The 11180-nt window shown below is 45.4% G+C and overlaps 1 protein-coding gene across 1 annotated transcript; it reads left to right on the top strand.

The window, feature by feature from the left end:
* Positions 1 to 634: 634 nt before the first annotated feature.
* LOC132385626 (zinc finger protein 229-like) lies at positions 635 to 10394 on the top strand. Its single transcript, XM_059957797.1, has 2 exons — positions 635 to 690; positions 8454 to 10394. Exon 2 carries the CDS (start codon positions 8998 to 9000, stop codon positions 10210 to 10212), a length of 1215 nt encoding a protein of 404 aa, XP_059813780.1. The 5' UTR covers positions 635 to 690; positions 8454 to 8997; the 3' UTR covers positions 10213 to 10394.
* Positions 10395 to 11180: the final 786 nt, after the last annotated feature.

Here is an 11180-nt window from a genome sequence, read left to right as displayed (position 1 = left end):
CCCCCTCCCAGCAATTCCCGCTCCCTCCCCACTCTCTTTTCCTCAACGCACCAACTCCTCCTCACCCCATTCCTCTGTTCCACGCCTGATCTTTTGAATCTTCTCATATGTCTATCATTTTTCCCCTCCTCCTTCCCACTCTCCCGTCCTATCAGATTATTCCTTCTCCAGCTCTGACCTTTCCCGCCCACGTGGCTTCACCAATCACCAACGAACAAAAGAAAATCCGCAGATGCTAGAAATCCGAGCAACCCACACATGCGGCTGTAGGAACTCACAGAATGGCAGCATTTATGGAAAAAATATAGGCGACGTTTCGGACCGAGGACCTTCCAGCTACTCTTTCCCCCTGACCCCATTTAAAAAATATATACTGGCACCTTTCCCCCCTGCATTCTCAGTCCTGGTCCAAACCTTTGACAATTACAGCACCTCAATGGCTTTGGCACATAAACCCTTACAGGGGTTGGTCTCGGCCAGAAACATCGGCTGTTTATTCATTCTGTTCCATAGACGCTGCCTGAGCTGCAGAGTTCCTCCAAAGTTTTGCGTGAGTTGATTTGGACTTGCAGCATCCCGTTTGGTCCAGAATTGGCCGCCCGTCACCAGGCGATCAAATGCGCATGTGTAAGATCGCAGCCCCGTGCTGGAAACCGCGCATGCGCGCAGGAGGCAAAAGGATCGAGGCAGGTAGGAGCAGGGCTCCGGGCAGGGAACTTACTCGGCATCGGAACCGCGACCGAGGGACAATTACTGTGCGCTCCGGACATAACACGCCCCCGCACCCTGGGACATTCCCGGCCCTTTTCCTCTCAGCCCCACGATCCAGACCCAGGCCCCGGGATCTTTCGCCTGATGAGCGGAAGTGCTGGCGCCATTTCAGCAGCGCATGCGCATAGCTGACACAGTGCCGGATAGAAGAGTCACCGTTTCGTGGGGTTTTCTGGGTAAACAGGCAGCCATTGGTGACTTTGCCACTGCTTTCCGCGCCGGGTGTGTTTGGAAGAGCAGGAGCGGGATGGATCTCCCAAACAGTGCCGAGCTCGAGATATCTAAATCCGACAATAAAAGAGTTCCGAATTAATTTCGCGTGAAGTCCATCTTCAAGTCAATGAAATTCTCAATTCTGTATCGAATGAAAAAAAGAACAAAATCTTACCGGCAACTTTAGTTCTTGAGAAAATCACCTCTTCTTGTTCTGGAGCTCTCTACTGCTGAGAACATGTTTTGTACCATTCTCTCTGGGTACGTAAACATCTTTGGCCTGTGTAACAAGTAACCTGTAGATTTCACATCACATATATGCCACACTCCAAGCAGAAAGACTATTGCCCTCCCATCACTTTCATTCACCACTGTCAGTCTCTAGGGGAAGGGGTCAGAGATATTGGAAAGTTTCTTGGATTAGCCACCTAATATCACATGCTACTTGTAGCCCTGTGGGGCATGACTGGAGCTCGATCTGTATTGGTTGGTTGGATTGTGAGGTTCCCCTCATTACCGTATATACTGCTGGCTGAGGTAAAGTTCACCTGCAGTAGTCAAATCTAAAGTCACACTCGCAGCTGCAACATTATGACTTACCAAAGGATACCCTTTCTTTCTCGTGGCTGCTGTTGCTGTGTGATATGTTTGTCCCACCAATGCATATTGCAAAAGACTTGTTACTTACAAGCAGAGTAGACAATGAACAATTCTCATAAGTACTGAAACCACAATTTCAAATTTCTGTCCATCTCTTCCCGGCAAGCCCAGTTGGCTCCTGCTTGATAGCATTTTAATAAATCTATTCTTTTCCCGTTGCCATTCATAAAAACAGCATGTGTTGGTAGGTTATTTAAAAATATTCAAGTCACCTCATGATATTTGGAACCTGTTTCAAAGGGTAGGTTAAATTATTTCCATGTAGGGGAATGTCGAATACTGCACTGATATAAAACCTTCCATTGAACACTACTTCACTTTTTAAATATATATTATTTATGTTTTTGCATGATTTTTAATCTAATCAATATACATATACTCTATTTATCTTATTATTTTATATACTTTTCCTATATTGTGTATTGCATTGAACTGCTGCTGTTAATTTAACAAATTTCACAGCACATGCCAGTCATAATAAACCTGATTCTGATTCTTTGAATCTGGAAGGGGCTTCAGAAATTTAAGTGTATCCATAGTTACCTGTGATGCACTGTGACTGATCCCGATAACTTTCTCCAGTCATATCCCCCATTTTCTGCTTATGAGACTGTATCTGGTTTTCTAATTCTGCTCTATCTAAGGTATTGACCATGCCTACCCCTTAGACATAACATGCTTCCAGTAATTTCAATAGGCATAGAAGCATAGAAAACCTATAGCTCAATATGGCCCTTCAGCCCACAAAACTGTGCCAAACATGTCCTTACCTTAGAACTACCTAGGCTTACCCATAGCCTTCTATTTTTCTAAACTACAGGAGTCTCTTAAAAGTGCATATATCATTTCTGCCTTCACCACTACTGCTAGCAGCCCATTCCACACACTCACCACTTTCTGCATATAAAAAAATTACCTCTGACATCTGTACCTCTGTACCTGCTACCAAGCTATGTCCTCTCATGCTAGCCATTTCAGCCCTTGGAAAAAGCCTCTGACTATCCATACAATCAATGCCTTTCATCATCTTGTACACCTCTATCAGGTCACCTCTCATCCTCCGTCGCTCCAAGGAAAAAAGGCCAAGTTCACTCAACCTGTTCTCATAAGGCATTCTCCCCAATCCAGGCAACATCCTTGTAAATCTCTTCTGCACACTTTTGCTGGTTTCCACGTCCTTCCTATAGTGAGGCGATCAGAGCTGAGCACAGAACTCCAAATGGGGTCTGACCAGGGTCCTTTATACCTGCAACATTATCTCTCGGCTCTTAAACTCAATCCCGAGATTGATGAAGGCCAATGCACCATATGCCTTCTTAACCACACAGTCAACCTGCGCAGCAGCTCTGAGTGTTCTATGGACTCAGACCCCAAGAGCCCTCTGGTCTTCTACACTGCCAAGAGTATTGCCATTAATGCTATATTCTGCCATCATATTTGACCTACCAAAATGAACCACCTCACACTTATCTGGGTCTTTTCTTTCTACTTTTGAATGACTTATCTCACCCCTGCTTAGTTGTCTCCCTAGATGACAAGTAAATAACTCTTGCAGTACACTAGCAACATTATTTTCTTTAGATTAAAATTTATGTGCACGGGCTGGTATTCCAGTACAAAGTGACAAGTTCCCCTGTATCTTCTAACAATAATCCGACCCCCTTTGTATTCTGCTGGGTCTCACTACGTTTCGGCTCTGGTCTAATTTCAGTTATTTGAGGTTGCAGGATGGTGATTTTCCTAATAGTTTTTGACAACCCTGAAAGGGTCTGGGCCCAGACATGAACTCTTCCCCGTGTCCCCTTATGCCCTTTCCATTCTACTCTCACTGTGTAATAGATCATATGTTGAACAGTTTCTAATGGTGTAAGAAACCTTCTGACACTATCCCATTGATTCGGGTCCTGACAAATCTAATCCCAATGACTCCTGAAATGTTCTCATGTCTCTTCTGGTCATAGAAACATAGAAAACATACAACATAACACAGGCCCTTTGGCCCACAAAGCTGTGCCAGACATCCCTACCTTAGAACTACCTAGGCTTTACCCATAGCCCTCTATTTTTCTAAGCTCCATACCCATCCAGAAATCTCTTAAAATACCCTATCGTTTCTGCCTCCTCCACCATTGCCGGCAGCCCATTCCACGCACTCACCACTCTTTGAGTAAAGAACTTACCCCTGACATCTCCTCTGTACCTACTTCCAAGCACCTTAAAACTTTGCTCTCTTGTGCTAGCCAATTCAGCCCCGGGGAAAAGCCTCTGATTACCCACACAATCAATGCCTCTCATTATCTTGTATACCTCTCATCGTCCATCGCTCCAAGGAGAAAAGGCTGAGTTCACTCAACCTACTTATCTGGGTTGAACTCCATCTGCCACTTCTCACCCCAGTTTTACATCCTATCAATGTCCTGTTGTAACCTCTGACAGCAGTCCCCTTGGATCCCATGCCTCCTTACTTTCTGAATAAGCCTTGCATGGGGGTACCTTATCAAATGCCTTGCTAAAATCCATATACACTACATCAATAGCCCTACCTTCATCAATGTGTATAGTCACATCCTCAAAAAATTCAATCAGGCTCTTAAGGCACGACCTGCCTTTGACAAAGGCATGCTGACTATTCCTAATCATATTATGCCTCTCCAAATGTTTATAAATCCTGCCTCTCAGGATCTTTTTCATCAACTTACCAACCACTGAAGTAAGACTCACTGGCTATAATTTCCTGGGCTATCCCTACTCCCTTTCTTGAATAAGGGAACAACATCTGCAACGCCCCCCACAATCCTCTGGAACCGCTCCCATTCCCATTGATGATGCAAAGATCATTGCCAGAGGCTCAGCAATCTCCTCTTGCTCCCCACAGCAGTCTGGGGTACATCCCATGACTTATCCAACTTGATGCTTTCCAAAAGCTCCAGCACATCCTCTTTCTTAATATCTGCATTCTGAAGCTTTTCAGTCCAGTGCAAGTCATCCCTACAAACACCACAATCCTTTTCCATAGTGAATACTGAAGCAAGGTATTCATTAAGTACCTCCACTATCTCCTCTGGTTCCAAACGCCCTTGATTGGTCCTGTTCTCTCACATCTTATCCTCTTGTTCTTCACATACTTGTAGAATGTCTTGGGGTTTTCCTTAATCCTGTCCACCAAGGCCTTCTCATGGCCCTTTCTGGCTCTCCTAATTTCATTCTAATGCTCCTTCCTGCTAGCCTTATAATCTTCTAGATTCATATCATTATCTAGTTTTTTGAACCTTTCGTAAACTCTTCTTCTTGACTAGATTTATATCAGCCTTTGTGCACCATGGATCTTGTACTCTACCATCCTTTCCATGTCTGATTGGAACGTACCTACTCAAAACCTCACACAAATATCCCCTGAACATTTGCCACATTCCTTCGGTACATTTCCCTAACAACATCTGTTTCCAATTCATGCCTCCAAGTTCCTGCCTGATTGCTTCATAGTTCCCCTTATTCCAATTAATCGCTTCCCTAACTTGTCTGTGCCCATCCCTCTCCAATGCTATGGTAAAGGAGATAGAAACACCCAGTTGTGACCCCCGATACATACAGGAGATGTGTTCATTGGGGGTGTGCCTCATTGCTGATGTCACTGTATTCCTTATTATCGTCAGTACATTGGGCAAAACTACCTGACACCTTGTTGTTGCACCATTTTGCAATTATATTTTTTGGTGTTCATTTCAGCCTTTCCACAATTCCACTAGAATTAGATGAAATCTCTGCTTGATCCCTAAAAGTGCATGATTTGGGCTGTGTGCCTTGATCTGATTCGATACTGGATTAATGATAAAAGTCAAAGTCAGCATGTCAAGGGAAATGTTGCCTAACGAATCTGTTAGAGTTCTTCAAGGAAGTAACAAGCAGGGTGGACAGAGCGGCAGTAGATGTCATTTACTTGGAGTTTCAGAGGGTATTTGAGAAGATGCCACAGATGAGGCTGTTTAACAAGATAAAGTTCTGTGGCATTCCAGGAAAGATACTGGATGGATAGCAGAATGGCTGACAGGCAGGAGCTTGCGAGTGAATAAAAGGCCCCTTTCTGGTTGACTGCCTGTGACTAGGTGACTTAGTGATGTTCCTTAGGGTTCAGCATTAGGACCACTGCTTTTCACATTGATTGTCAGTGACTTAGATAATGCAATTGGTGGCTTTGGTCAAGTTTGCAGATGATATGTAGATAGGTGGAGGGGTAGGTAGTGCTGAGGAAGCAATGTGATTGCAGTAAGACATACAAATTGGATGGATGGGCAACAATTGGCAGATAGAATACAGTTTTTGGAAATACATGATAATACATTTTGGTAAAAGGAACAATAGTGCTATTATCTAAATGGGGAGGAGGTTCAGACATCAGAGATGCAGAGGGACCACGTGCAAGTCTAGAAGGTTAATTTACAGGTTGAGTCTAGTAAATAAGACAAGTGCAATGTTTACTTTTATTTCAAGGGGAATAGAATATAAAAGCAAGGAGATAATGCTGAGCTTTTATAAGACACTGGTCAGGCCACACTTATCCACAGTTTTGGGCCCCATATCTCAGAAAGGATGTGTTATCATTGAAGAGAGTCCAGAGGAGGTTCACAAGGATGATTCCAGGAATGAAAGGGTTAACACCTGAGGAGTGTTTGACAGTTTTGGGCTTGTACTCACAGGAATTTGGAAGAAATGTACTGAATGTTGAAGAGCAAACATGAGGAAATCTGCAGGTGCTGGAAATTCAAACAACACACACAAAATGCTGGTGGAACACAGCAGGCCAGGCAGCGTGTGCAGCACTGTCGACATCCCGACGAAGGGTCTCGGCCCAAAACGTCGACAGTCCTTCTCCTTATAGATGCTGGCTGGCCTGCTGTGTTCCACCAGCACTTTGCGAATGTTGAAGAGACTAGATAAGGTGATGTGCAGAGGATGTTTCCTGTGGTGGGGTTATCTAAAACTAGAGGGCGCATCCTCAAAATTCAGGGGTGACCTTTTAGAACAGAGGTAAGGCGGTTTAGCCAAAGAATATTGGGTCAGTAGAATACTCCGCCAAACACTGCGGTGGAGGCCAAGTCCATGTGTAAATTTAAGGCGGAATTTGATTGTTTCCTGATCAGTCGGGGCATCAAAAGATATGGTGAGAAGGCAGGTGTATGGGGTTGAATGGGATTCGGGATCAGCCTTGATGAAATGGCTGAATGGCTTAACTCTGCCCCTTTGTCTTATGGTGTTATGGATTTTCAGCTGCCGTAGGGGCAGATATGCTGTTCGGGTTTACTCCCGTAGCTTTTGTCTCTCACAAGGATGCCCACAGGGCAGTGGGGCTATTTACCCATTGTTGTGGGCAGTAGTTATACAGTGTGCACATACATCAGGTTTGGGTGGGCAGGACATTGGTTTTGGAGGAAGCCAAGTCAAACCAATCCTAGATGTACAGAGTCTGAAAAAAGGTGGTTTTTCTCACTGTCGAGTCTGTGAAGTGGCTAACGAGCCGCCTCAATAGAGACACCGGGTAAAAGGGTTTCACATAAAACAGTACTGCATAGGAACAGGCCATCTGGCCCACAGTGTTGTGCCAAGCCAAATTTGCTAAAAAGCAAATGAAAAACCCCCAAGTTCTAATCCTTCCTACTTACACCATGTTCATATCCCTCCATCTTCCTTCCATCTACGTGCTAACAAGTGTCTCTTGGAAGCTTCGAATGTATTTGCCTCTACATTCCAGGTAGCAGATTCCACTCATTAGGACGGCCAACACTTCCTTCTCCTTGTCCTCTAAATCAGGGGTCACCTCTTCTGCACCACGGACCGCTTTAATACTGACAATGTTCTTGCGGACCGGCCGACAGGTGGGGTGGGGGTGTTAATCACGACCCCAATATAGGTGATAAGTCAACTATAAGTTTATCTAACGAATTTAATATTAAACACACAGCGCATATTTTCCTCGCATGAATGTAGTGATGTCAACTGTAACTTATAAGTCAATAGCATCATTAACATTTTAAGTAACATCTGGATATTAAACACACAGCGCATATTTTCCTCATATGAACATATAAAATTATTGCAACACTCCATTGAGAGGACAAAGTAAAGGCTTTCACAAATGCCTGCCTGCGCGTGCCTGCCCCCCACTTGTCGGTAGATAGGATCTATCAGCCGACAAAAGTTTGGCTCGAGGGGTAACTTTCAGTAGATCGCAGCGAGGTAGCTGCTCTGCTACTTATGAAACCCTGAGCCCAAATTAGGTCGCCTGCGAATATTTTAGCGCCGGGTTCCCCACGAACATTCGGTGTGCTAAACAGGTTTAGACACGGCGCCCATTTGTCAGCGCTCCAGGCCAGAAGAATCGGCTCTTCTTGCCGGCCGCACGAGGCAGCCGGTTAACCCGAAGCCAACCAGTGACCTGGTGCGAGGGTGTTTAGGCGACTGATGACTTTGTGTGGGTAATGAATTTGCATGCGTAATGACCTCGCGTGCATTCAAGTTCGACAGTGGGCTGATGGAATGAAGAAAGGTGCAGCTGACCCATAACGTTTCATATCGACAAATCACATCGTTTCCTTGCGGCCCGGTGGTTGGGGACCACTGGTGTACAGTACATGAACCCCTCCCATGTGGGAGTGACAAACTGAGTGGCACAGGAATAACACTATTAACCACCACTATATCTCCCCTTCTTAAAAAAAAAACTAGGTATGTAGTTTTCATGTTTGTAGAGACTAAAATGATCTCATCTGAAATGTTGTCCTTCACCCATTGATGTCTTGTAAATCTTTCTACAGGTTACAAATGAGAAAGAATTTATGATTGGGAAGCCCAGACACAACAACACAACACAACACATCAGTTTTGCCGTCTCTGTCCAGATATTTAAGGAGTGACCAGATAATTGCATTGTAACACCAATATATCAGTTGTCGATCCTTGGAGATGAAGAGGTATCTCATCCCGGCTGGAAATGTACCTTGTGTCTGAAATGAAATTTTCTTCCAGTGAAATCCACTGGACCCAGGGTCTCAGAACACACCTGTATTTCTTCACTGGAGATCAGTTTTGTAACTGTATTGATTGGACAGGGTATTCACTACATCTGACATAGGACTTGATGAGTTGCCAGATTCTCGTTCTCTCAAAATGGACCGGATTTTCTCATGCCAGTGAACTCACAATGGGGAGAAACCATTGACCGGGCTCTGTGTATGGGGCAGGATCTACTCAGTCATCCAGCATGAAGATATGCCAGAAAATTCACAGAAGTGATGGGCCGTTCGTGTGATCCGTGTGTAGGAAAAGATTCACTCACTGAGCCCACCCGTAGACACACCAATGAGTAAGTCTGTTCACACTGGGGAGAGGCCATTCATTTGCACAGACTGTGGGAAGGGATTCACTCACTCATCCCGCCTTGTGGCGCACTGCCGAGTTCACACTGGGGAAAGGCCATTCGCTTGCTCAGACTGTGGGAAGAAATTCAATCTCTCATCCAATCTACGGAGACACCAGCGAGTTCACACAGGTGAGAAGCCATTCGCTTGCTCAGACTGTGGGAAGAGATTCAATCTCTCATCCAATCTACGGAGACACCAGCGAGTTCACACTGGGGAGAAGCCATTCGCTTGCTCAGACTGTGGGAAGGGATTCACTGAGTCATCTGACCTTCTGACACACCAGTCAGTTCACACTGGGGAGAGGCCATTCACCTGCTTGGACTGTGGGAGGGCATTCAGCCAGTCATCCAATCTACGGAAACACCAGCGGGTTCACATTGGGGAGAAGCTATTCAATTGTTCAGACTCTGGGAAGGAATTCACTGAATCATCTGACCCACTGGCACCCCAGCGAGTTCGCACTGGGGAGAGTCCGTTCATCTGCTCAGACTGTGGGAAGGGATACAATCTGTTATCCAATCTACGGAAACACCAGCGCGTTCACAGTGGGGAGAGGCCGTTCACCTGCTCAGACTGTGGGAAGGGATTCACTCGATCATCTGACCTACTGGTACACCAGCGAGTTCACACTGGGGAGAGGCCGTTCACCTGCTCAGACTGTGGTAAGGTATTCAATCACTCATCCAATCTACGGAAACACAAGCGTGTTCACACTGGGGAGAGACCATTCACCTGCTCAGACTGTGGGAAGAGATTCAGTCAGTCATCTGACCTGAAGCAACATCTGCGAGTTCACACCGGGGAGAGGCCGTTCACCTGCTCAGACTGTGGGAAGGGTTTCAATCTCTCATCCAATCTACGGAAACACCAGCGAGTTCACACCGGGGAGAGGCCGTTCATCTGCCCAGACTGTGGGAAAGGATTCAGTCTCTCCACCAATCTACGGAAACACCAGCAAGTTCATACTGGAGAGAGGCCGTTCATTTGCTCGGACTGTGGGAAGGGATTCAGTCGGTCATCTGACCTGAAGCAACATGAGCGAGTTCACACCGGGGAGAGGCCGTTCACCTGCTCTGTATGTGGGAAGGGATTCACTCGGTCATCCCACCTTGTGCTGCACTACCGAGTTCACACTGAAAATAAGTTTAAATAAGATATTTAACAGTTGCTGAATCCAGAGTTAATTTCAGAAGTGACTTGGTGTGTGGAACTTGGCAATTATTGCTGCTGAACATCAGACCCAGTTCTGCACCAGGATATGGATGTTGTTCATTTGAAATGGGACTGGAGTTTACTATTCTGGGTCTGTGACAAATAAATCAGTTCTGTTTTAAACTCTGTCTTGGGTATTTACTGAATCTACAGTGTACAGTTTTGAATCAACTCAGCCCACCTGGCCCCTGCCAGTGTTTCTGTCCCATGATAGTGCTTTTAAAATATCCTTGCAGTTCACCTCTCACTCTCCCTATGCTGATGGGTTCCAAACAGTCACCACTTTTCAACAGATGCTGCCTGACCTGCTGAGTTCATCCAGCTTGTTTGTATGTGTTGATTTGACCACAGCATCTGCAGTGTACTTTGAGTCACTACTCTGTGGCTGAGGAGTTTTCCCTTAAATTTCCTACGTGACTTTGTAGATTGATGAAGATGGGCGGACAGCAGTTCTGCCTGACTTGTTCGTTGTTCATTAAATCTCTGGGCAAGGAAGAATGACTGTTAATTAAATACGTTATTCCCTTTCAAAGTTATGGGTCATTTTCACTGCTTCTAAAGGGCAGTGTGTTACACTGCTGGGTTGTTAGAATAATTGCTGTCCTTTAAAGTCTGAAAGCAGGTCGGGGAACCATTAGTTGGATGTTTGGTGGAGCAGGGTTGGAATGACAGAGAGTGGGGTCTGGACAGTGGGAGGTGTAAGAACATGCGGTGAGGTACAGGGAAACTGAGTGGGATGGATGTGGGGAAGAATTTCAGGAGGCGTACATTTCTCTGCCTGTACGTTAAATGTACCTATGGAAACCTGTTACGTCAGATGGGTGAACCCAAATGCACGACTCTGACATGGAGGTAGGGTAATCTGAAGAGTGTTTATTAGTGGTTGCAGGAAAGGCAGGGGAGAGAGAG

The sequence above is a fragment of the Hypanus sabinus genome (genome assembly GCF_030144855.1).
Source record: "Hypanus sabinus isolate sHypSab1 chromosome X1 unlocalized genomic scaffold, sHypSab1.hap1 SUPER_X1_unloc_2, whole genome shotgun sequence".
Classification (NCBI taxonomy): domain Eukaryota; kingdom Metazoa; phylum Chordata; class Chondrichthyes; order Myliobatiformes; family Dasyatidae; genus Hypanus; species Hypanus sabinus.
Note: the sequence above shows the minus strand (reverse complement) of the source record. Positions and strands in the feature narration are given on the sequence as shown.